The sequence below is a fragment of the Lissotriton vulgaris genome, chromosome 2_1, assembly GCF_964263255.1.
Source record: "Lissotriton vulgaris chromosome 2_1, aLisVul1.2, whole genome shotgun sequence".
Taxonomy (NCBI): domain Eukaryota; kingdom Metazoa; phylum Chordata; class Amphibia; order Caudata; family Salamandridae; genus Lissotriton; species Lissotriton vulgaris.
The window spans coordinates 2107519927-2107546914 of NC_141687.1; the positions used below are offsets into that span (position 1 = coordinate 2107519927).

Here is a 26988-nt window from a genome sequence, read left to right on the forward strand (position 1 = left end):
AGGCCGTGCACCCGTCCTATCCTTCCAGAGCCGAGCCCGGGGTAGTGAGCGAGCCTCGGACTGCAGCGGGCAGCTGTCTGGTGCCGCTGCACTCCGAGCTGCTGCTGCTGCATCCCCTTCACAATGCACAGCACTGTTTGTTTATTGGCGGCCGGTGGCCCATGCGCACTGGCACGTGATGACCCCCCCACTCTCCTACAGGTCCCCGAATAAGTGAGCTTGAGTTAAACTTCAGGCAGACTCGCCACTGAGCTGCAACGTTATATACTGGCCATAACTGCAAGATGCTCGATTTCTGTATAGATGATTAATGGCCACGCCCCCCGCGCGTGTTAACGCTTATACAGCATCGTAACATTGATTTAGAAAAGTATTTATTTGAATTGCAAGTTTTTAAAAACACAACTTTACGTCCGTTTAAAAAAAAATATGGGAGTCATTGGCTTTTTATTGCCCTTAGCAGTAAATATTTGTGATGATGGATTTGTTTGGGGGAGAGGGGGTTATGTTAAGTGAATGTCTTGTTGTCTTGGGACCCAGGGATTAATAATGTCACTTTCGTCAAAGCGGGCAGGCGTTGCTCGGATGCTGTCCCTTTGAGCAGGGGCCACGAATCGCGGGCTCTGTTCAGGGTAGGTCTGTGACGCCCACCATGCCTCGGATATTGCCTTGCTTTCACGTGCACGCGAGTGGTTGCCAGGGAAGGTGTGCAGTGCTACTCGGGGGCACACGTGGTTCTCAATAAACCTTGCATAGGGACTAAGTCTAGTCCATTCAGATCCGATTTGAAATCACTTTCGTTTTGTCCTTTCTCGTAAAATGGAACAGCGAGCGTCACACTCGAGGGCAGTGCTTGTCGAAGGACAGATCTGTGTATCTCTCTTCGCATACAAAGAATGCTTTCGAAGAGGGTGGCTAGAGTTTGTACACACTGATCCGAGCCCCGCGTTGACCTCTGTGCCGCTAGGTAGGGTTGGGGTTACTGTAGGGCGAGAGTGTACTGTGATGTTGCAAAATAGTGAATTGGTATATCGAAGAAGTAGTGTTCCCTCGATGCACGCGGGTGCATTTCTGACAGGCAACAGACTGCCCTTTTTGTGTGTATTCAAGAATATTTAGAGCCGTTTACACCATCTGAGTGCAGCGCCCAGGAGCAGCCTTTCCGTTCGCCGTTCACCTGTGGTTCAAGCGTGTATAATACAGGATGAATGATCAGCCTCCGGCTGTGTTGTGAGTGGAAGATATGAGGTGCGCTGTGCCCCCCTCCCCGTGCGCCTGGTTGCAACTGGGGAATGGAATGGGGTGGCGGATGCATTAAAGTGTCTGTGCGGGCACAGGCGGAAGGAACGAGAGGCGCAGGATGGCAGCGCGGGTGAGTGCCCCTCTGTGCCGCCGCCGCCGCGTGCAGAGCGTCCGCTGGGGCCGGGTGGGGGGTGTGTCGCCGGTGCCTCAGTCTGTGTTGAGCTACAGTGCGCAGGCGGTGCCCGCGAGCTCCCTAAGTGTCCCCCTCTCGCTTGCTGTCTGCAGGGTCCTCGCGGAGTGGCTGACATGAACTCCCAGCAGCAGCGGATGGCCGCCATCGGGACGGACAAGGAGTTGAGTGACCTGCTGGACTTCAGTGCGGTACGCTATCCTTCTTCGAGGTCTTCTGCTTATGGCTTCTCCTGCACGGTAAAGCGAGCACCCCGGCGGGGCCTGCCCCGGCCTCCCCTCTCATGTCTAGACTGCAACACTTTAATGCCTTTAGCACTGCCGGGGTCAATCGGTTTAGAAGGGAGGGCTGGGGGAGGACCGTCTGACCCCAAGATAAAATAATCTCATTGGCTAACTTGTGTTAAATCGCCCTTTTTATTGTATTGAAAATTATATAGCGCCTTCTCACTCCTTAAGGTGCTCGAAGCGGTGTATCGTTATTTTTTCTTTCTGTTTTCATGCTAGTGCTTAAAACCGACCAAATCTAGCAGGCGACAAGGCAGTCTGCAGCTGCGGCGCCTCTGTTGAGAAGGCTGAGCACAATAAATGTATTTTACTGCTGTAGATGTCTCGAATAACGCATCGGCATTATAAGGGCTGCCTGTCATATTTGTGTTTTCGTTTATAACATGACCCCGTTTTGCAGCAACACCTGAACATATTTAATTTTCTGTCATTAAGTGTGGCAGCGTATGCGTATTTTCCTGCATAATCGTCACACTAAATATAGACACCTGTAAAGAAAACATTGAACGTCGTGGTGTTCCTGTTGGGTCATGCTCACTGTATGCACACTTTGTTTCTGATGGCGCAGCATCGTCATGGCAAGAGGTGTCGAGGGCATTCCTCAGTCTGTGGTAATCTCATGATGTTTGGGGGAATCGCACTTTTTTTGTAATTAAAAAAAAAAATGTCCCCCCACAATTAATTTACGAATCTACATTTTAAGTGAACGCTTAACTCTGCCTTTAATCGAGGTCTGCATAACTTTTAAAAACGTGTTATTTGGGGTTTTACAGATGTTTTCCCCGCCTGTCAACAGTGGGAAAACAAGACCCACTACCCTGGGGAGCAGCCAGTTCAGCGGGGCAGGTAAGACGCAGACCGTACTCTTCCTAACCTTAGGGAATACTCATGAACGTTAGCTGGTAATATGGACCGTATTCCCGCACCGTCATACGTTTTGGGGCCAACTTCGTAACATGTTGTCACAGAGAGCATGTTTCTATGTGGATGCGTGTCGTTTGGCTGCTTCCTCCTGTTTGTCCAGATGTGATGGCCAATGCAGGGCTACCGCTGTTCATTTCATGGTGGAGGATCTTATTCTGCGTAATATCTTCGTTGGTTTCTGGAACACAGTGCTTGCACATACAAATACATTGTTTTTTTCAGTTTGCAAAGCATATGCATGCTTTTATTCATTCTATGTTGTGCATGCACTGCATTTTTCAGTCATTTTATTAATGTTGGTGGGATATTCTCAGCTGTACTTGGTTTTTGGTAAATGCCTTATTTGTAGGCTTAGTTATAACTTTACACGTTTGTTTTACCGCCGGATTGGCTGAAATGTACTCTAAAAAAGTATATATTTTAGTAGTAGTTGGCATGATCAGATCTTCAGGACGATTTAATAGCATTTGCTCCAGTTTTAGCAATAGTGCCTGTTTGGGGCTGAGCACAAACTGCCTTCTTTTGTACTGTGCACACGTACATGTCCCCAGGGGGTATCTGGTGCTAAGGGCATGCTCAAAAAGACAAGCAAACAAGCGAGCTCAAATCATCCACCCATGCACTGTGCATTCATTGATTTATTTCTTGTTATGTTGCATCTCGATGGCATTGGAGTCAGATCACGTGTTGATATAGGCAGACAATTTCTACTAGTGGTGGGCATGATTTTCTCCATTTGCAAAACCCACTTGCTCCACATTGGTGTTTGCTGCTCTTGTGGTTCCAAAAGCGTGCTCGGTATCGTTTTCTAGATTTTCACAAAATATTTTTAAGAGTTTGTACAAATGGCTGGAAGTTAAACTACATATATTCTGCATCACCTCTGGTCTGTTTACCCTTCCCGCCCTCGTGTCTTAAAGGTTAAGCATTGCGCCCTAATCCTGTGAAGTTGCCCGGATCTTCTTTTCCATCATATTCTTTCATGTTGTACCGTCGACCTGTTGTGTACAGTTGTTTTGCTGTGTTTTTCCGAAAGATGCACTTATACCAGTGTGCGCTGCTGCTGTACAACCCTGCTAAGTAGGAGTAACATAAGTACATGGTTAATCATTTGTTCTACCTGTTCTTAAGCTATAGCTCGAAAAATGGGCCTCCAGCACCTTGGCATGGAAGGGACTGGCTATCTATACTTGGGTTGCAGTGACTGCTTCTCACCCAGAGGTTCCTTTGCCGCTGCTCTGTTTATAACTCCATCCTTGATAATGCAACACTTCAGAAATATTTTTATGTTATTTAAGGACAATCCCCCAATTCTCTTAAGTACCCAGTGAAACGTTGTTTTATTACTTAACAAGTCTAGATCGTCATATTTTTCTTTCTTCTCTGTTTCATTTGTGGAGTTTTTTTGTGGGTAAACTAGTTCACCTATTGGTATTTATACTCTTGCTGTCAATTTTTTATCAAACTTTTTGTCTTCGTACCTACACACTTATTATTTTTTATTTTATTTAGCAGGGTTTCTTTTATAGTTGAGTACTTTTTTTCCTATCAGCCTTAATAGAAACATCCCAGGTGAACTGGATTCCAGGTTTTGTTTCTTGAATACAGTGGATCACGTGCGATCTGCTTACTAGTTGGATCCCGAGAGCGGTGAACAAATATTTTCATCTCATGGCAGCTCCCCAGTGCGCGCTTCCCCTGAGCCCACTTTGCCATGAAGAGCTTGTAATTTCCTGCACAGTCTATTTAGAGCCATGAATAACAAGGCCCTCTTGTCTCGAGCACATATCAGCGTTACACATTGCAAGACAACAGCAGAGAGATGCGTTCTGCTTTAAATTAATTAATAAGACTATTTTTAAGAATGTGAGGCATGCAACCAAATACTTCCCATGCACAGCTAATGAGATCTTTCATCACCACATCCATTGTTGTCCATCTTGGTGAATATTTAGGTTTGGCTGTATTTAAATTGACATGGGTCGAGGAAAATGGAATCCCAAGACTAGTTTAAAGGCACAGATCTCTGCAGCTTTGAGGAGTCATCAGAGGAAAATAAAACCCCTTTCGAGAAGCTGCTCCTGAGCAGAGCAGGTGTATTTAGGTAACTTTTGGATGTATCCCCTAGAAGGAGTTCTCAAGTGTTGAACTTGAATACTATTTCAAATATTTAGACCTCTAAGTTTTAAGAAATGCAAGGTCACTTTAACTGTGTAGACCATATTGTATGCACATCACTACATTGTTTTTCCATGCAACAACCATATGCTGCCTTGGAAGTGTTGTAGGGCAGCAGTAATTCACTGTATTGCATACTACTTACTGACTGCAATTATTCCCTGTGTTGACGTGTTGTGGAAAACCTACTGCTGTTTTAGTGACTGCGCTGCAACTTGTGTGCTTGGATCTTTGTGTGAATTTGTTGAAGGTAGGCACGGGTGTAGCATGAGTACACTATACAGTGATGGCACCTCAGTGATTGTCAGGAGTTGATCGTCTCTCGCCGCCATTACTGAGCAGTAAAATGAACATTACAATGTTAACTGGGGGATATTTACCTCATTTTTCCACTGAGAAAAGTGAACAGTGGGTCTGTTTTCATCAAAATCGTATCAGTATAATGTAATTTGTTATTTCATTCTTCGAAATACGTGTAAACAGCCACATCAAGGATAAAGCTTAACTTTTATGCTCAATTGTTTTTATAACTAAGGATCCTGCCTGAAAAAGGCGAACTTCATGGAATTTAGTTCCAATAATTTGTTTCCAGCTGTTCATTTAACCTAGACAGACATTTGGCCCGCTGTTTTGATGTTGTGATCCCAAAATTAACAGGTCTCGTTGGTTCACTTTGGAGTTTTGATGCACGTTTAGTTAAAAAAGTATGATGCCATAATATTAGGTTTTAATGCTGAGCCGCCATAATATTGTAGCCAAAAACATCGACCCTCAAAATAGCACCATGATAAGTATATAATGGAGTGTAGGTTTATGGTTCATACCTCCATGCGGAGGTACCTTGATGATGGATATATTTTCAAGGCAAAAATGTGTGGCGTTAATAGTTGACATATACTAAGATATGAACTTACTTTCTTCATGTTCGTTTTTCTTTTTCTTGCTAGGATATGGTAGCATGATATTAAAAACTAGATATTCTAGCATGTTAAAAAAAAGGCAGTAATCCACCTTGTTTTATATCGATTCTGAACCGTGTTTAGTAGTGGCATTTGCTTTAATGGCATACAGACGTAACAACATTTCAGAGCTTAATAAAAATAGACTTCAGTTAGTCTTTTTCATAAATTGAAAACCTCTGTTAAAGTTGCATATCAGCTCGCCTGTACATCAGTGTATGTAAGCCTAACACGTACAATCCAAAAGACACGATTCAAATGGGAGTCTCCCGATTTTTGAAGGCAAAAGGTAATAATGTAAAAAGCTGATTCCATGAACTAAAATATTTCCTTAGGATATAGAAGAGGTCATCTGAGGAAGCCAGGTTTTCTGGTTTCATGCTGTGCTATTTTGCCAGTAGATGGGTATTCGTTTCTCACTCCTGTGTTACATCAAATGTGTGGTTAGAGAGTGTAGGTAGAAGGCAGAAGCAACATTAAAATTCAGCTTATGTTCTCCAGGGTCCAAGAGGATTGCGAGCTGAGCCAGTAGGCCTCCTGCTCGAGCTTCCAGTGGCTCACCCACTTCTAGTGTAAAAAAAAAAAAAAAAAAAAGAATTCCCAGAGAAACAGAATAGGGATAAAAGAAGTGTGTATATGTCTGTCTAGATAGAAAGATCGTTAGGATATATATTTCGATAAGATATTCAGCAACACCCCACGCAGCATGTCATAGAATATTGCTAGAGTTTAAAATATTGGCGTGTCAAAAACCTGCAACCGGTGCGTAAACACGCACTTTGTACTTGTAGTCATTGCTTACGAGAAGCCAGACTGGCAGTAACTGTGCCTCTTTTGCTACCAGCCGTGCTTCTCGTAAGCAAAGACTATAAGTACAAAGTGCGTGTATCGTAAGCAAGGACTATAAGTACAAGATGCGTGTTTATGAAACCCTTGTTGGTTTTCAAAACACATAAATAAAAGGCAATTTACAATGCCAATATCTCAAACTCTAGCAAATGCGAGACTTGTTGCATTGCAAATGCTTGTTTTTTTTTAATGGTGTAAAAAAATGAAGTTGAGAAAGAGAGAATCCGAGAATGCTGCGATTACATTGTCAAAAAGGGGGTAGTTTACCTATGCCTCTATGGATAATTTCAAACAAGCACTTAATGCCAAAACAAGGGAAAACCACAATTGATTAGTTCACCCAGACATTTAATTTGTCATTTACTTTTTCAGTTGTATGTTTAGCATCTGAAGGCAGGAAGATACATTATCAACTTCACATCAAGCCCCATAATGAGCCAAGCATAATTGTTTGCAAAAGAACAAGCAAAAGAAGAATATTTTTTCAATTAATGTGTAGAAACGAAATAGAGCATACAAAATAAATGTGCATTCAAAAAAATTGTCACATGAAATAGAAAGGTTGCTACACAAACACTACGCAAAAAACAAATGTCATCAATTTGTGTATAGAATTTCCGGGGTGTAACCCTTATTCATTACTACCCCACATTCCTGTAACCATATAACTGAAGTTCATGCATTTTCACAACAGGAATGGAGACAAAGTTAATTATTTCCACAAAAAACAGAAGTGACTTAATGCCGACGCGTTTCGAATCCTAATGTCTTAATCATCGGATTCTCATCAGGGCGGGGAATTATATCCGCAGGTACTGTTTAAAGAAAAAAGAGGGAATAATAGAATTTCTCTCTCATAGAGAGCAAGATTGCTTGTAAATTTAACGCATCAAAGGATGCAGCATACCTTGAATGACCAATGGATTTTTGGTCTTGAAATCTCTTAGTCGGAATGTCATCAAACCGTGGATGTCAACCTGCAGGAGAGCGGGGTTGTAGTCATAAGTTTTAACATAATGGTTTAGGGCTGCCACTTAAGATAAAGGAAGGGTTGGTTTTACCTTCAAATCAGGTGCATCCGCACCAAGAAATCGAGAGGCGCCAAAGCAGTTGAATTTAGTTTGTGTCCCAATGTCCAGTCCCTTGTCAGAATCTACAAAAAGGAAAATGAATCGCTCTTAATGTGGGGGCTGTTTTGTAACAAAAACCACCCCCCAAGAAGGAGAAACTTAAAGGGGCTTACTTGTGTATAATTGTAATCTGTTTACAAGCAATCGGTTTCGTCAAGTTTCCTGAAAAAAGTAACGCATAATTAGCGATGTTGTTTGGTATATGACATGCTCATCTACACGTGTGCTTCCGGGTTCTAGCTTACTATAGACCCGCTGGGCGTCTTACCGTTTGGTGGGCCCTTGACGTGGTGTCTATATTTTTTAGGTAACAAAGGGAAGGCTTGTTTCAATTAGCCAGCGTTACATCCTGAAACAAACCAGCGAAAGAAAGTCAGTTAGTTTGCCCGATGTGCAGGCAGCAATTGCTTCTATGTTGCCATCGCGGGGCAGGGTCTTACCAGTAATCACTCATCTAGAGCGTTTCGATTCCAGCGGCGATGTGGAGCAGCGGAAAGCGTCCGCGGATGGATTTCTTGAAAACTTCCACCTGGAGTCACATGATACCAGGCACCAATCACAACAACCCACTATCATGGGCCTGTGGATTCTGGGATATGTAGTTTACAAAAAAGGGACCAAATTTTAAAAAAGACGACACTGGGATTATTTAAGGGATTATAATCTATTGACTTCACTTAACACATTCAACCCGTTATTTATGCTGTTAAATCTCATGATGAGATTCGCTTCTTTGCGCAAAAGGGCAGCCTCAATGTTTTGTGATTGATGTTTGGGATCAACCCATGTCAAAACAGTCCACTTAAAGTCATTTTCACCATGGTTGTGACTCGTGAAATGTTCAACCATGGGTGCGGAGACGACTTTTTTCTTTATTCTTGAGCGGTGTTGCGTGATCCACACATTCACAGCTTGGCAAGTTTTGCCAATGTACACTCTGTTGCAGGGACATACCACGGCATAGACGACATTCTTAGTCCTACAATTAGTGAACATATCATGCTTCCATTTGACCCTGTCATGGTCAAACAAATTTCCTTCTATTGAGTTAGAACATGAAACACAGTTGCCACACTTACGGTGCCCGCATATTGGTTTGAGGTTCCACTGTGTTATCAAATCACTTTTTTGTTTTGAAATGTAGCTGTCTGCTTTTACCAGTTGTTGCCCAATACTCCTATTTTTGCGCATGGCGAAGATGGTTTTTTTAAAGGATGTTCCAAATCCTCCAATAAATGCCAATTCTTAAGAATGATAGGTTTAAACTGATTTGTGTGTGATCCATACGTTGTGACACACACTAATTCATTGAGTTCACTTTTTTCTTTTTTTCTGAAGGAGATTCTCCCTCGGGATAAATCTTGCATGTTTTTTTGAATGTTTGAGGAGTTTTTTGGGGTAACCCCTTTTCGCCATTTCCGCACAAAAATGAGATGCATGTTGTTCAAAGTCTGCAACATTTGTGCAGTTTCGCCTTATTCCTAGCATTTGACCAAAGGGAAGATTTTCCTTCAAGCACTGTGGATGCAAGCTTTTATAATGGAGGATGGTATTCCTATCAGTTGCTTTTTTGTGTAAGGTTGTTGTAAGGATGTCTTCGTGCACGCCTACTGTGATGTCGAGGAAAGTCATTTTGCTTTTGCTAGACTCTATTGAGAAACTGATGTCAATGTGCCTTGAGTTAAGCCAATTGTAGAACTGGTCGAGTTCGGTCCGGCTCCCCTGCCACAGGAGCCAGACGTCGTCAATGTATCTTAACCATTGATTTATCTGGCAAGCAAATGGATTATTGAGGTAAACAAATCTTTGTTCATATTGTGCCATGTAGAGTATTGCCATCTCAGGTGCGTATGGACAACCCATGGCGATGCCTTTTATTTGCACAAAAAACGCATTTTCAAACTTAAAATAGTTACTGCGTAACGTGATCTCAGCCAATGATAGGATAAATGAGGTGGGTACCCTGTGCGGTCTCTCTCGTTGATCAAGGTATAATTCTAAGACCTGCAACGCCTCATCTTGAGGGATTTGGGTATAGAGTGAAGCGACGTCAAGGGTCACCATCATTTGTGTGGCTTCATTAAATGATTGTCCTTCTATCTTAACGATAAAATCAGTTGTGTCCCTGAGATATGACTTTACTTGCGGTAAAAAAGGCTTTAAGAAAAAATCAATGTATTTGGAGACCGGTTCTAGTGCGGAATCGCACCCGACACAATTGGTCGGCCTGGTGGCGTTTGAGCGATTACATAGCAGTAATTCTTTTAGATATTTCTGGACCGAGTTTATATTTAATGAAAAGAGAGACTAGTACATCACAGCCCTCTAGGATCTCTACAAATGGTCTTGTTCATAAATGCACGTTTGGTTTCATTACCAAAAGCAGTGTCGTGAGTGGTTTGCGGTCATCCATTGACTGGGAAGGTCATAAGTATTTGTAAGTATAAATTGCATTTATATAACACTTGCCACCCCTGACGAGGAATTGAAGCGCTTTTAGCTGGGCAGCACTCTGCTATGGAACCCAAAGTTAGTGGTTTGTCCAACATTGTTGGTTATTGAGATCAGTTTTGTGTTTTTAAAATAACCATTCCATGCATTCACTCCAGTTTCTTTGTAGTGGATTAAATGAATAAGAGTTATTTGTGATCATTGGTGGCGGGGTATGTGGATAATGGGGGTGCTGAATGAGATTGTAATAGGTTGCAGTGGTAGGAGTTTCAGAGAAAGATAGGTTGTGATGGTGTAAATGAGTTGTGGGCAGTTTGCAGAAATGCAATAACGGAGATCAAAGCAAACAGGCTGTACTCCTCAAGAGGAGATGTACAGAGAAGGAGACTAATGTAAGAAAAAGATATAGGAAACAGATACAAATATTGAAAGTGCTAGACTGAAAGCCTTCTGGTGTTCACACTCCAGGTTGGGGCATAGGATTAATTACAAAAGCAAAGAGGGATAAGTGATTGGCACGACACGAGATGGAGGATGAGGATAGCCTCCCCAGATAGAGTAAGTGTACAGGCTAGTTTTCTATGGGTGGAGTTCCAGACACCGAGGAGATCAAGATGATGACTGGGTTCTCTTTAGAAATGTAATGAAGACTTTGACATTTTCTGTTCCTTAATCCAGTTTGTGTTGAATTTTGGTTGGTAATTTCACTCTGATGTAACAAGAATGAATGCATTCAGCATTAACCAGTGCAATTTTCATGACATCCATTTTAGAACATTTTAGCACTTAAGTTCAGTACTTGAATTAGAAGCACTTGCAAAAAATATACCACTGAGGAGTTAGGGCTATAGCGTCTCTGCTCTTTTCCATGTTCCAATTATAATTCATGGAGATTTGCACCAGCTATGGACCCACAAACCTCAATTAAACACTCCCAAAGGTTAAACATGGGCATAAAAAGCGTTCTGGATACCTAAAGCTCTGTAGACCTGCAGATGTCACTCAGAGGTCAACATAAAAAAATGGCGGTAGTGGTAGTCCGTCACAAGGATTGAGCCATGCACATTTGCAGCATGGCTTATATATACTCCAGGTACAGCTGTGAATGGCAATACACCATGCCATCCAAGATACTCTCTCTTGAGGTTAACAGAACCACGTGAGTCGGAGAGATATACCCCCACTCTTCGCTCCTTGAAAATTACATTAGAACACCAAAAGCTCCTTGAATCCCAGATTAACAACTACATGATGCAGAAAGATTGAAATCTGTGCAGAAGATCCTGTTATGAGGTGGTAGGGCTTTCTAAGGGCAACATTCTAACCTCTGACACTGATTTGCCTGACTCCACCATATGTAATCTAACAAAGCTGAGGTACGACCGTGAGAAGGCAGCATCCACAGCATGAACATTTACCCTTTCCTGCCACAAGACCTTGATATTTACAAGGCAATGTCTCGCAGAGGTGGAGTATTTTGCCAGTCTCAATCATGACTTGGACCAAATGAGAGGAGGTTTAGAGCTAAGCACTCATAAAATATGGCCCAAACTCTTGAGAATTTCAAGTGAGTTAGTCACAGCACTTGTGAAATTAGCCATTACATGATCTTTTGAGTCAGCGTCTTTGTCAGACCTACAAGTGCCCTACATAAGGCTAGCAACCTGATGATACATGAATAATCAATAGAAGCCATTGCAACAATATTCTGGAGCAAGGAGCAGGAGTGATGTGCTCTGCTAAGTGCGCATGTTGGTTTGGCAGGCTCCCTTACCATGGCCAAACCGGCATGCGCACTTGGTATTTCTCCAACCCAAGCTGTTTTGCACAGCTCTGGGTGGAGAACTGACACAGGCTCCCAAGCCCTGTTGAGCACCAAGACCAAGCTCTTCTGTCATGCTGGGAATAATTTCCAACATAAGAGCAGACTCTGGATTGCCATCTGGGAGCCTGTTGAGTGTGCAGCAGTACGTCCCAGAGGGAAGGATCGGGACCGGAGCAGAGGAACAAGGCCGCAAGTATTTCTCCTGCGCTGCCCCACCTCTTGAGATTGAGAGCAGACACACCGCTGGTCAGATCATGGATGTAAAGTTAGGGGTGCTTAAAGCCTAGAGGTGCACTAGTGCAGCTGGATACTGTTGGTTTGAACCAAGATGGGGATACCTGCCAACACTTCTTTGACAGCACCATCAGCACGACCCACCCAGGCCATCATTTATCTTACTATCAGCACGACCCACCCAGGTCATAATTTATCTTACTATCTGTAAAGTGTTGAGGCGTATGCAGAACAGGAGCACCACCAGTGCTTAGGGCTGATAGGTACAAGTGTTTGGTGATGTTGTTTCTATATTCTACTAAAGTTGCAGTAAATCATATATGTATAGATGTGTGCTGGCAAGAATTCAGGAATGTGAAGTCCAAGGATTTATTAAGTTCCTGTTGAAGTTTGCTTTGATATTGTTGGATGTAATACTTTTGTATTATGTTGGTATATCTAATCGGAACAACCAGCACATTTAATTCCAGAAAGAACTTTTATCAAGTCTTTTAAAATATTTTGTATTCTAATAGGGAGATATGGACCTGTATATGCATTTTTAAGAATTGTAGGGTGAATCAAAAGTAGGTTCAAATGCAAAATTCCGATAAGTTGCTGTTGTAGAAAGTAGGTTGAAAAGGTCCGCATTATACTCTGCCACAGTGACGTTTTTCCTACATGAATATGGATTGCCTGCCTTTGCCACAAAATTCGTCATCTGCTGCATAAATTGCAGATTTGTTAAAATAGTTTTTTAAATAGCTCAAACAGATAAAAAGTTAATAAAAATGCAGCAAAGTATTGCAGCACAGTGGAAGGCCCTTTGTGAAGGTTGTCTGGGCAAATTTCAGTAACTTTGAGACTGGTTCTAATGAGTTAGTCAATTTGCTACATCATTTGGTCCTCTCCTGCTACATAATTCCAGTAACCCTGATCATACTTTACGAGGTTCAATGTTTAGGCTACTATCCGATGGCAGAATAATTTATATTGTAATTGCATTTATATAGTGCTTACTACCTCTTAGGAGGTGTCAAAGGACTGTTTCGGCGATTAGCACGCTACTCTGGAACCCATAAAGGATTAGTAGTGAATTAGTATAGTGAAATATGAAATTCATTTGAGCGGTGGATGTTAGTCTGTTATTTGGATTGACAAGGGTAGTGGAGAGATGGAAGAAGGAAAACGTTTGCATTTAGGTAGCGTTTGCTATCCCTGATGCGGTGAGGAAGCTCTTTTAGGTGAGCAGCATGCTACCCCGGAACCCAAAAACAGGATAATGTGAGGAATTAGCATAAGCAAATATGAAATTAATTTGAGGGATGGATGTGTTAGTCTGTTATTTGGATTGAAAAGGAATAGTGGGGGGATAGAAAGGGGAAGGGTCTAGAAAGCTTTTTTCCCCTCCATTTTCGGAGTTCATAGCAGTAGGAGGAGGTTTGGAATGAGTAACAGGGAGGTGGAGGGGGAAGAGTCAAAGGGAAGGGTTTAGAAAGACTTGTTTGGGATATCTGAATAGTAAAAGTGGTAGATGATGATGCATTGAGGGGTAGAGAAGGGAATAGTTTAGAATGGGTTATTTTGGGGATCATAGTAGTGGTATGGGGTTTGGGATGGAAGAATAGAAGTGGATATATTGAGAGAGGTATAGATATGCTTAATTAAAAGCAAAGTTGAGGTATAGCTGTGCTCAATTAGAAACAAAGTAATACATATAAAAATACATAAGTTCATGCAAGGTATATGTGCATAAGGAAGGTAATACATGTAGATTCAAGTTGCATAAACTCAGACTTTCAAGTGTTGTACTTTAAAAAAAAAATTGTTTTCCTGTAATTCAATAGTGAAGCAATTGTAGCTAAATAGTTATGATAAAAGACGTTCTTATGTATATGATCACTTATAAACATGTTAAACATACATAATGTAACTATAAGTAATATGTACGTTTTTAAGCAGAACTAACGAGTATCTATCTATACTACTATTATAAAGAGAGAACACAAACCTTTGAACCAGGTAAACTCGAAAAGTACACCACCAATCAAAACACCCAAGACATCGTTGAAAACCTCAGGGCAAGCAGAAGGACATAGGCTATTAAAAATAAAAAATATACGTTGTTTAAAAATTTTTGAAATAAAAATAAAGTAGTCCCTTGCAAGTAGCGCCGGGCGCGACGTCTGCGTGATGACATCATTTGCGTTTGCGCTCCCTGGCAACACTTCCGGAAATGGCGCCGAAGATCGTGACCTTCTGGGAGGTCTGCCGCGACCCTGCTTGCTGCTGTGCGAAGTGGCGGCCTGTGCGGGCGGGGCGCCTGGAGAGTGGCAGCCTGTGCGGGCGGGGCGCCTGGAGAGTGGCAGCCTGTGCAGGCGGGGCGCCTGGAGCGGGACCGGCGGCTGAGGTAAGGATCTCCGGGACACGGGCGGGAGGGGGCCGAAGTTCGCGCAAGCCTCAAATGCTGCCCCCAGCCCCAGGCAACGCTGGGGCGGGCTGCTAGTATCTTTAAAAAGGGAATTACTATACACATCTATACAAAGCAATACACATATGTAGGTACACATCTGTAGTCCAAATAGCCAATGAAGCACTTCCAAATCTATTCCCTATTAGTGATTGGTGTACACTCCTGTGCAGCACCACCTGCTGCTTCCTAAGCGAGAACACAAAACAATTAAATTGGGGTTCACCCTAATAAATATCAATCAACAGGAGAGTCCCCTAAAATTGTAAGTATAGTCTTGACAGTCGTAGTAGATGTTTCTTATATCTTTATTTGATTCCAAACATGTTTAAAAACAACACAGCCACAGTGTTTTATTCCATTCAACTTCATCAGGGCATTAATAATCTGTCAAGATGTATATTGCGTTAGTTTCAACAGGCAAAATCAGTTTCCCAGTATTTCCTCTATTCCTTACATTTTTCAAGTTTAATGTGTGTAAGCAAGGTACGTTTTGCATGGTTATATAAAAACGTTTTCACCTGCTCTATGGACAGGAGTTACCCAAGACAAGTACTTAATTTGTAAAACAATAACTATCGGGGGCTTGTCAGGAGGTTACTGCAGCTTGATTCACCCATTGCCCATGCCAGTGAAAGTACCAACAGAGCTGCTAACCATTACACTCCTACAAGTGTGACAATTCAGACTATTCCAGTCCCCCAAAGCCATAATGGCTTGGGCGACAGGTATTACTTTTTTAAATGCATTTTCAGTTAATAAAAACTGTTCTTTCACTCAATTTATAAATTGGACTAGCAGACTGCCATAAGTGCTGGTGTTGACAATTAGGTACTGAACACGGGAAACCCCCAGCTCAAATTAAGCACTGCCTAAGAGCCCCCCACGTCCCCCCGAAAATCCCAAACGTAAGTGTACAGAGGAAAATTGAATGGACACCCGAATCTGCATCGCTTAACCTTCATGGTGACCAGTGTTCTAGACTACCCGATCACCCATCTACAATGCTCCTCCTGCTCTCCTTCTAAAATGTACATGTGTATACATACATACATACATAGAGGAGCTGTGGGTCAGACCACATCATTCATTGGCTTGTCTAGATATCTTCTACATGTGGATTATTCCAACCACAGTCGTTGGCTTTCGCACTGTGAGTGAAAGCATTTTTCTTGATCCCACGCACATCCCCCTAAAAAGAATTGCACTTCAGTGCCGGAGTTGGTGTGCCAGTACATTACTTGGCAATGCTTTTTCCAATCCATTCATTATACTACTTAGGTGTTGCCTACTGACAGCCTAAGTTGTCTGTTACCGAAATACCAACTGTGTACAATACCAATACTTTAGGTGGGCTTTGAGCCAGCATGTTGCTGACCATTGATTGACTTTTGTTTACCAGTCTCATTAGCTTGCTTGCCTTTTCATTCGTAAACCTTCCTCTTCTTGTGTTTGCCCCTCCCCTGGAGCACAACACCTTTGTCATCCTTTTGATTGGATGACTGTATCACTTTACTGTTTTTATTCTAGGGCCTACTTTTTAGCACTTCATGGGAGTGCACGTTTTCGTGCTCTCTACCTTGTATGCTGTTCCCCCTGACATCCTTGCCAGCTCTGTTGCAACCATCACCCTCGCTCCATGTCCCTCTGTTGTTACAGTTCTGCAGCCACAGTTTGCTACTGAGATGCTGCTTTCTAGTAAGTGCTTTTGCTCTCTAAGATGGGTACCCACAATCTTGGAACAATAAAATATGCAAAAATAATCAATACAATTTCTGCCTGATGGAGATGCCGCCAACTTCTATGTGAGGACAGCTGCATTGATTTAGTGCGAAATCAATCCTTCCTCAAGGATAACGAATGGCTTCAACTGGGCATAGTGACCCCCCCTGATCTTCTTGAGAACATGTAACCTAGTTGCCCGTTCCTCCACCCCATTGGGAGCAGTTTGAGGATTCACACTCCTTATATGGTCATGAGGAGGCCGGAAGAGGTACCTGGCCCAAACACATCGACTTTCTTCATAAATGGAGTCCACCACAATTGGAAAAATATATTTGAAAATAGGATCCCCAGCCTAATCACATACGTGGAACACATGGACATTAGGCATTTAGTACACTGAATTTTGAAGTGGCGACTGACTCAAAGTAAAAAGTGTAACTTTGGGCCCCTTGTGCTTGTGAAATGCATATATAAGGATAGTGTGTGTTGCATGAAATTTGCACTAAGTATGGAATTTACTTCAAAAGAATGAATATTATCTTTAAAATTAATTGACTTGAGGGATGGCCCGTTGACATCTTGAGCAAAGATATTCGGTGTTTGATTTAATGAGATTCCTCACTTCCGTTGGCATTGGAAAAGTCAATCGATCTGCCTTCTAACTAAAATGTAAGCCTGACATGTTGGCTTTGCTAATGCTTGTTGATTTTAAATCTCTAGGTGTGACGACTGTTAAAAACCTGTCTTGGCACTTATGCTTCGTGCCCTGATTTTTCGGGTTGTGCCTGGGCAGCACATGTGCTGCTTTGCGAGGCATGCTATATTCGGGTATGGAGTTGAAGCTCCGCCCAGTTTCCACCCTTCTTTTCAATTGGCTCCTGTCATTTCAAAATCATTGCTATTGATACAAATAGGCTTAATAGTCCCTTCGTAGTAGTGCCATATTTGCGTTTGTAACCTTCCAGGACTGGACTTTTTACTTGTGTTGTTACACGGTCTGTTTTATCTTTAATGTCTTTAATCTAGCTGCTGTTGCAGGCACAACAAGCTCTCCCTAACCCACCCAGTTTTCATGACAGCGCGGTGCTCGATCATGGACGCTGTTCTTTATATTTGAAAAAGGCTCCCTGCCCAGCGCAGCACTTCTGCATGCGCTATGCTGCTTAACAGAGACTTTTTTTGGTAAAAGCGGCCCATACCACGCTGTGACTTTAATGGCGGCCGCTCACCTTTCTTTAGACTCGTGTCGTCGTAATACAATAGGTCTCATTTGCAAGAGTTTAAGCTATTGGTGGTGTTATTGACAATGCATTTTATTTATGTTTTAAAAACCAAAACATAAAAAAGCATTCTCATTTACAATGTCTATAGATCAAACTTGTGTAAAAGCGAGACCCATTGCATTACAAAAGGTTGTTTTCCTAATGCATTCTGACTCCCTATTTAGATTTTGTGTTCTTTGACATTTTTATTTATCTCGGAAGCAAATACGATATTTTAGGCTAAAGAGCCCTCTTTTTAAGCCAAACCTTTGACTCTGCCCGTGTAAAGTTGTTGTTGTAAAAGGAACCTGAGTAACAACCGAGGGCTTCGGTGAAATAAGCAATTGCCATCACTTTCCAAGATCTGCTGTTGCTCTTTTCCTCGACTCTCAAATCTGCAAGTAGAAACATTCCTGGTCTTGTTGCCTCCAGCACTTCCTAAAGACACTGCTGTATTTTAACTGAGATTGTAGGCTATTCGGACCTGCATTTCACTGCTGGCAACACGTGCAACCAGTAATATTGTAATCTTTTGTAAGAAGGTTTTCCTCTAACATCTAGAGCTGAATAATAGTATCCATGTGAAATAGCAGATGGGTGCGTTGAACTGTATTTGTAACTCATGTTGCTAGTATTAGCAAGGTGGAGAGCATTGCAGCAAGATGGCAGTAGAATTGTTTTTTTCCCATTTATTTTGTGTCTCTAAAAATGATTCAGATCGAGTTGTCCTGTAGCGTTGATATGTTAAGTTGATCTTCAGCCCGCAAAGGTATACAGGGTGAAATAAACGTGGGAATAAACAAAAAAGCTCCTCTTCCTATCCGCTTGCAGAAATCATTGTTGCAAAAGCACATGGCTCAGGGAAGACAGGGCAGTTCGGGCTGGACTGTTCCCATGAGGCACAGGGTCACGACTGATTTGCATATAGCTATTTATTTTATTTATTTACCGGTAAACATAAGATACAGGATATAGTGGGAACATATTAACAGAGTCGGGCAAGTAAAAGTGCGGCACATTGTTTTTTCGGACATTTTTGCTTTCGAGGCTGAGCTGGGGTGGTGAAGTGAGCTAAAGAAAGATGATGGATTCAACCCAGATCTGTGACTGGGGGCGAGTGTCTGACCAGTTTCAGCGCTCCGTCCATAATCTCTTATTGTTTGCTATAGGGTAGCACTCCAACATCTGGAATAGTAGAAACTGTATGTTGCTCTCTTCTGGGCCAAAACCCAAATCGCCTGGTTTCTCAGATCTCTTGGGAGAAAGAGCAATGAACCCCAGGTTCCCCTACTCGGGCACGTAGTAGCCCGAGTAGGGGAACCCGGGGTTCCCCTACTAGCCCTTACTACAGATGACAGAGTTTGCACAGGTACTTGGTATATCCTCCAGTCTTTCTGGTGACTTCAGGAAATGGAACAAAAGCACACAGTTTTCGAACGAGGGATACTTTCAATCTTTTATTGCAGCCAGTGTCTGGGGGGAGGGGTCAGGATCCCTTTTTTTGTTTACGCCTACACAAAGCATGCACTATGAGACGTTTTGTTTACAATACAGTAGCTTTACATCCCACCCACAGATTACCATTAGTTGTTTTTGTTGTCACCCTCATGTAATATATAAAAAACACACTGTGGGTTACAGGAAAATTTCCCTGCGCTTCACGTATTTCAGATACTGGTCCCTACCAGTATTTTTTTACATTAGTATATAAAATACCATCACTGAGATATGCATACATAAGACATCAATAACAATTAAATCTTCTTAGTTAATTTCTTTTTGTTATTTCTTTTTCTTAAGTAGTCAAAACATAGCTGCAGTCTGTACAAAGCCAGCACGTGTTTCGCGCTCCACTGCGCTTCTTCAGGTCTGTTTACAAACCTAGAACATTACAATTAGAATCTAAACAAAATACAACTTGAAATTCAGCATAGTAAATCTATTTATCAAAACACACTGATGTGAAATCTATACAAATACAAATTATATTTGCCTCCATGTTTTCTATACCTTCTCCTTTAGGGGCTACAGAATCCATTTTATATATATATATATATATATATATATATATATATATATATATATATATATATATATATATATATATATATATATATATATATATATATATATATATATATATATATATATATATATATATATATATATATATATATATATATATATATATATATATATATATATATATATATATATATGTATATGTATATAATTTCTTGTCAGTGTGCTGTAAAAATAGCGAGTCCCCAGGTTTAGTTTTACATTTTGAACAGTATGAAGTGGCTGAGTGATACAACTTCATTTAGAAATATTCAGTTTACATATGCATCTAGACTGATTGTTTAAATATCTCCACCCTTTAATGATGGATTCTGGAAGGTACTCAGATCCATTGCTTCATTTAACTAAAATCCTTACATGACACTTCGGCCTCTCTATGGTAGTTTTCCCACATATGACATTCTGAGACCTCCGTGGCGAGGCTGCTGGGGATGATTCAGCTGATGACCCATTGAGGTAATGCACACCATCCACCAGTTTCGCACAAGCTCTGGCCCGTTCTAATGAGCCCCGCCCTCTTCTCGCATTTTATAGGATTTGCATTTTATAAATCTTGAATAAACCTATAAAAAATATGTTTCTCTTTAAAAGGCAACATGGCAGTCTCTAGTGGGATAAAATAAAACACAAATTCATTATTGTCGAAATGTTCTTACTTAAAAGAAGGTGTACGATTGTTATCTATATTTACGGTGAAGTTAATTTCAAAACCTTTTACCATTTAACTGCTGAATCCTCATGTTATTGAAGAGTTGGTATTGTACTTAAGTTTTTTCTAATATTTGGTACCGAGGATGGTGTACGGCTGGTCATAATGTGACAATTTATTTCTTACCTTTTCCCCTTTGATTATGAGGGATAAGTAAGTACTCCGTCTAAACTATTACATGAGTATACAACTATTTACACTTACTGAGCAGCAGACTACACAGGTATTCTTATATGAAAATGAATATTTTACACTCCACTGACCTGACATTTGAATCTGCTCTTTATTAACCGCTTGCACGCTACAGCGTTTTCCCGCTGTGCGCTGGATTTTCAAAAATCGCGGGTTACGTGACGAAGCCAACTTGTCATGCGCGTAGCGCAGGTAACGCCCATGACGAGCTGGCTTTGTCATCCGCGCGGAAGTGGTTAACTATCAAACGTTTCTTCCAGAAACACCGTGTGCACCAGATTAAGATGAGCACATACATTTGTATTTAAGTATCAAGGTACCCTCCTATCACATGCAAGTCTTTAGTCCGGCTTATCATATTAATATTTCTGCCCATCTCTTCACCTTTTACTAGTGGAGTGTCCCGTTGATTTTAAATCTAAAACTGAACGAGCAACTTGTATATTGACAGTACCGTTGAGTGAACAATTTCAACTTGAAGGAAGGTTATCCACCAGGCTGAAAGAATTTGGAAATTTGAGAGTTTGGATCTCCAGGTAAATGGCTATAGTAATTATCTTAACCCTTTAGGTGCTGCGCACGTTCACCGGCTGACGGCACCACTACCTCGGGATTGCTGCCGTCGGCCGTTGAACGTTCGAATTGCACCTGCGCAATGGAACGTCCAGCACTGGAGCTGGACGTTCCATAGCAGCTATGAGGTTAATGTCCTGTTGTCATTGTTGACTATGATATTGGGTTCTTCTGGCTACTGTCTAACCTTCCTAGATGGCATTGACACTCTGGCCTCACTTCAGCAGGTCACTAGTCCGGAAATAATCATCCCTAAGGACGGCACCCTTTTGACTGACTGACCTAACTCCATACCATCTAAATATTTACATTTCTGGGGTTCCCTCACAATATTGAAGCTGCAAACCTTGTTGTGCAAATTAAGATAAGCCATAATCAGCCACTAATTGCCAAGCATGGAAGTTGATCCTCTATAACATCAGGGCATAAGACATGCCCATTCGGAATTGCGCTGAAAAGAAAGAATTCAAGGCTAGTTAAAACACATTCCTAAGTGACAAGCACCACACCCAGGTTCCAAGATCTTTCACACAACTGTGCACCATATCATTACTATATCACTTATCATGCTCACCCTTTCCCTGTAAAAGCCTCCAAAGGCACCATCAAAGCAACAAATCATAAAAGGAGAATTTGCCGATGTATGCTAGGAAACGACCAGCCGAGCAACCCTAAAGATCTTTCTGTGCTTTTATTCAACCCCAATATTAATATTTTTTTTTAAATGCCTATGATTAGTATTCCAGTATTTCAAACTATTGCCATATACTTTATATTATAATCCTAGATCTGACTGCTAGGGACGGACATGCTCCTTTCATCACAACATGCCTCTACTTGGATAAGCAGTCATGCTTAGCTATTCATGAATGTGTCTCCATTCTCTGTGGTAAAGTGGAGGGTGCACATCTTCCTTCAGAGTTAGCGAGGCAAGATGGTGCTCAGACACCTACAACTAGCTCTCTGTCTTGATAAAGTTATGAGGTTGTTCTCTCCATCCTTCGTGTGTGTGTGTGTGTGTTTTCTCACAGTCACCCATTGCTTATGGTTTATAGCTATCTGCAGTTTACTGGGTGAAGTAGAGGGCCTTATGTCCGTCACTCAGTTGTAGTAAATAATTGCATACGAGTAGTAATGTTATTTTCTATTGCAATATTATTCTTATGTCGAAGATACCTGTATTTTGAAAATGAAATACAGAGTATTGTAACATAATGTACTCCCATATGCTTAACTGTATTTAATTAAATGACCGCGAAAGGATTAGTTGGCTTTGTTGAGGTTCAAACTTATGACAAGCACATGGTCTCACACATTGGAGAGTGCCTTTTACCAGCATTGAAAATACAACCTGAGGTTCCTCGAGACCAAATTATTAAACATCGGTAACTGTAAAATAAAGACTGAATTATTTTGACAGATTTTAGCAATGACTTTTACTGATTTCTTTAAAAAAGTGTTAAATGTTTTTATTGGCGTTCTGATTTTCTTTACTGTCAAGCTTGGTTCACATTCACTTTAGCTGTATTTGCATTGCTGTGGAAAATGTTGAATTTGAATCTGTACCTGTGCTTGCACTTAGAGGGGTTGGGTTGTGAGATTCTGCCTAGAGGGCCCTTTTCATATATCAGCTGGCTCTTAGGTCCACTTATTTATTTTGAGGAGAGAGCGTTGTATGTGTGACTGGAGGTGCCATTTTTTCTTTGGGGGCGTTCTAGTCGTTAAAGGAGTACTGCTTTTAAAAGAAGGCTGTGGCGCAGACGCATGCTAAATTCAAGCTCGTCTGCGTCCCTCCACAGCCTGCCATGCTGCCCATGTCGATTCAGAACCTGATCCACAGCACTGTTACTCAGCCCCGGAGCTACACAGTTGCATGCCTCAAGGTATCTGTGCATGAGTAAGCTGTCTGTGTTGAATTGCTTTGGCTCTCTCTCTCTCCTGTTAACATTGACTTTTTTGCCCACTGAGCCTTTGCTTTAGAGCAAGGTGGAGTGGCGAGTAGCAGGCCACACCCTTGTTTAAATCATAATCTTTTTAGGGCTGAAATAATTGATGTCCTCTCACTCCACAGCCATGCTTTTTATATCAAGAAGGACTCTTAGTTGATATCCATTTTTTTGACCATTCTTGTTCAATGAATCTTCACAATTTTTTGGGGGAGGTTTATATACCGCCAACTAGACCTGAAGGTACCAGAGCGCTTTACATGAGCCCTAGTTGCATTACAGACGGACACCTTCATTTTTGTTAGGCACCAGGCGAATAAGTGATTTGCCCAGAATCACAGGATGTTGAGCGCGTCTGCCGTGACTCTAACCCGGTTCCCCAGCTACGAGGTCAGGCCGTTAGGCAACATGCCTGGCGTTGAGTTGGCCTTTCCAAGGTGCTATGCATATTCTGTTCATCTGAATAGAGCAGAAAGGAAAGGGGGTTAGAGGGTACGGTCTCATTAAACTGGTCTTTACATGTGCAGTCTTCACTTCAGTGAACTTTAAAAAGGTAGAAGCCTTGTGTTTTTGTATCACGGTTTCTTCAGATGATTTTTGCAAGGGCGCCAATATAATTCCCCTATGCTATGCCAGTGAGTTTATTAACTCCCGTGCTGTGGCTTTCGCCAACCGGACTCTGCGGTATGCAGTTTTCACTTTACTTGCCGATTTAAATCTACATATTGAAAATTCAATAGGTCGCTAGCTACTTAGTTGTTAAAGAAGCTATAATCTTTGAATTTAGCGCAAACAGTTTCTGCCTCAACACACCTAGCTGGGCAGCATACTATTGATCTTGTATTCTGTAACACTAACATGTCGGTAGAAGAGCCTCTTGCCCTAATTTGGTCTGACCACCCACTTGTCCCTTTTAAATGGTTTTACAGACCCTCCAGCTTTTCGCGATTTCGCGATTTGCAAAATAATCGCGAAATCAGCTGAAGGGCGCGATGACCGCGAAATTGACCTTTTGGGCCGCGAAAAAGGTCTTCAGGCAGCAAAAAAGATGGTGACATATTATTGGCTGAACGTACCTACGTCACCACATGAGCGCGCACAGCCGGAATAGCTGCCTGTTTACTCCTCCGGCTTCTATGAGCGTGGCTGTGTGCGCTTAGATGGACTGACGTGTCTCCGAGAAAACCGAGCAATAGCCATTTCTTCCTTTGACTGCGCACGCATCAAGATTCCCTCAAGACAGAGAGGGTTCTTTCTTCTTCGTGAAGCAAGACACAAAACCCACATTCTCACCTAGTATCTCAGAACTCTCACAACATTCCTGTACCTAACACTCCGCCTTTCATTCATCTCACCAAAAGTCACTGCACATCTTCCGTTTCATGACATTCTGTCAAAACTGCATTTGCATCGCCTTTTGTCTTAAAATGACTGCAACATCATAAGGGAACCTTAGGATCAAAGTAATAATGTATTTGGGACACTGAGTGGGTGCTGCCTCCTGCCGACCCCCCAGCTTCACTGCACCCTAGCAGTGCAAACATCCGGACATTTTGTCCCTGCTTCACTGCCTCTCCCTCAAAGATAGGAAAGTGAGGGCCTCATATATTTAGCCTCCGTTCACCAATCTGTTTATTTTTTTCCAGGGCGCTGCGTGTCCCGGTTCAGTTTCAGCTGTGGCTGTTTCTTGCTCCAGAAGACATTACATGGTTCGTGCTGCAGTGAATAAAGGAAACACATGTCCAAGGGGACAGGAGAAAAGCGGGTTACTTTGGATGCAGGCGTTCGTGTGATCGTCTAACATTTTTATACTGGCTCATAAAGAGATTTTCAAAATGCAAACGAGGCTGCCACAAATATGTTTATCTTGCCCCCGAGAGCTTTTGTGAAATACAACACAATCATAATGAAGATTTATTTACAGCTGGACCACAAAGTGGGATTGTAGCTGGCCATCGCACCTGGACTCGAATTTCGCCTTCAGTGCTAAACCACAACTCATCTGATCATGGGCAAACAATGGAGGAATTTTAAAGGAGACACACTGAAATACTTCAGCTTTACCCAGGAGTCACTGGGCTACCTGTGATTGTAATATAAAACACGTTTTCGCCAAGCCCATTCCTCCCTCACCCGTCAGGAGGCAGGAAAAAAAAAAAAAAACGGGCGCCATGACTAAATAATAAAGCGCAGTGCCAGTGCATATTCAAGTTATATGCATAGCGGCCCATGAACTGGACATCATGGTGCCTTCCATGGTGCCTAGGAAAAAAAAGCAGTTTAGAGCAGCTACCAGCCCAAACAGGATTAAGAGAGCCAATGAAACTCTTCTGATTGGTTTATGTTGGCTGATGAATACACTTGAAGTCTTTAGTTTCATTATGCCAGTCTGCGTAGAGCAAAATGTAACATGCTTACATGAGCCATAGCAATGCATTTCCACCCACCACGATCCTGCCCCCTAGGGTACCTGAGGAAGTGGTATCATGCCTCATGGGACCAGGAGACAGTGGTGCCCGGCAGGGGTGCGTACATGGGTGCTAGAATATCCCAGAGAGAAATAGGATCCCCTCTCATGAGGATAAAATTGTAGCTGTGCTTCCTATTTAATAGTGGAGTACTCTGCTAAAACAGTTTCCATCGATTTAAGGCTGAAAACGAGTGATTATGAGGAAAATAAAGTGCCGCAAAAATGCCGCTAAATTTCCATATTTGTGCCGCTAAATTTCCATATTTGTGCCGCTAAATTTGCCAATCCATGCCGCTATATCCTGGGGGGTCTGGTTTTATGAGGGATCTACGAGGCTGGACACTTCAGAGGAATTTCATTCTGTGTCTGGAGTAAAATTACACCTCAGTGCTGGTTAAACCGCTCCCCAATTCTGTGTCGTATCTCTGTTGATATAGTGAGGGATGTAGAGACTCAATAATTGGCTACAGTTAGGATCTGAGAAGCTTTCCCCCACCCCTTCAAATTTTGCTCCTACCATAATCGTGGCCCTTCATTTCCTATGTTCTCTATCTCGCTTACCACTGATAACAATGTTGTAGGAGACTTGAAAGAGTATGGCTGAGGCATTATTTACCAACAAACAAGGCTATTTCTAAAGTAGCCCTGAAAAAATATCATGGCATTTTAAAGATTGCCCAAGCCTCCTACAGTAAAAGTAGAATCTCTACTGCCTCAAATAGACCATAGGACATTTTTAGGTCTCGCCTGTCGATGCGAATGCGCATCGAGCAAGCGAGACTATGGGGGCTTATCCACTCTTTATCCAACTTGTTTTACCTGCAAACATTTTCTTGCATCCTAAGGCATGTAGTCAGTTCATCACTACTCTGGGGCTCTGTACCAGCTTGATCTTCAGACTGTTTAGGAGTTACCCTTACTTGAGGCTGTTCTGCTCAATCAAGTCTCACCAGGTTTATGTACTCTTTTTCAGCGTAACTCGATCTCTTTAGAAGAGTCAGAAAAGGTAATTCTGAGCTGTAAGTCAGGCTGCCCAAAAAATCCTTGTCCACATTCGATCAAGGCAATGACTGTTAAGGTAGCAACTCCAGTCTTTTAACAAACCTTTTAACACCTCTATTGGCTGTGCAGGTTCCATCTTGCTTGAACCAGGCTAAAGTAATCATTATATGTGAAAAATACCTACAGTGGACCGTGCCCAGCTGGCCAATTTTAGACCTATTTTGCTTTTGTCGGCTGCCAAAATATTGGGGAAGCTGATTAATATGTATCAACAAAAGAGAGAGTAAGCGATTTATTCACTGTGGTGAA

At 42.0% G+C, this 26988-nt stretch overlaps 1 protein-coding gene across 11 annotated transcripts in view; it reads left to right on the plus strand.

Annotated features, from left to right (window-relative positions):
* The window catches only part of TCF12 (transcription factor 12), an 864399-nt gene that overhangs the window by 803 nt on the left and 836608 nt on the right, over positions 1 to 26988 (plus strand). For 7 of the 11 annotated variants that reach the window (XM_086958363.1, XM_086958368.1, XM_086958359.1 and 4 more), the window contains exons 2-3: positions 1528 to 1671; positions 2493 to 2565. In XM_086958363.1, coding sequence (XP_086814489.1) covers positions 1549 to 1671; positions 2493 to 2565 — 196 coding nt within the window. In that variant the 5' untranslated portion in view covers positions 1528 to 1548. The remainder of the gene's footprint in view (positions 1 to 1527; positions 1672 to 2492; positions 2566 to 26988) is intronic. The other 4 variants (XM_086958370.1, XM_086958361.1, XM_086958366.1 and 1 more) reach the window with 1 other exon arrangement.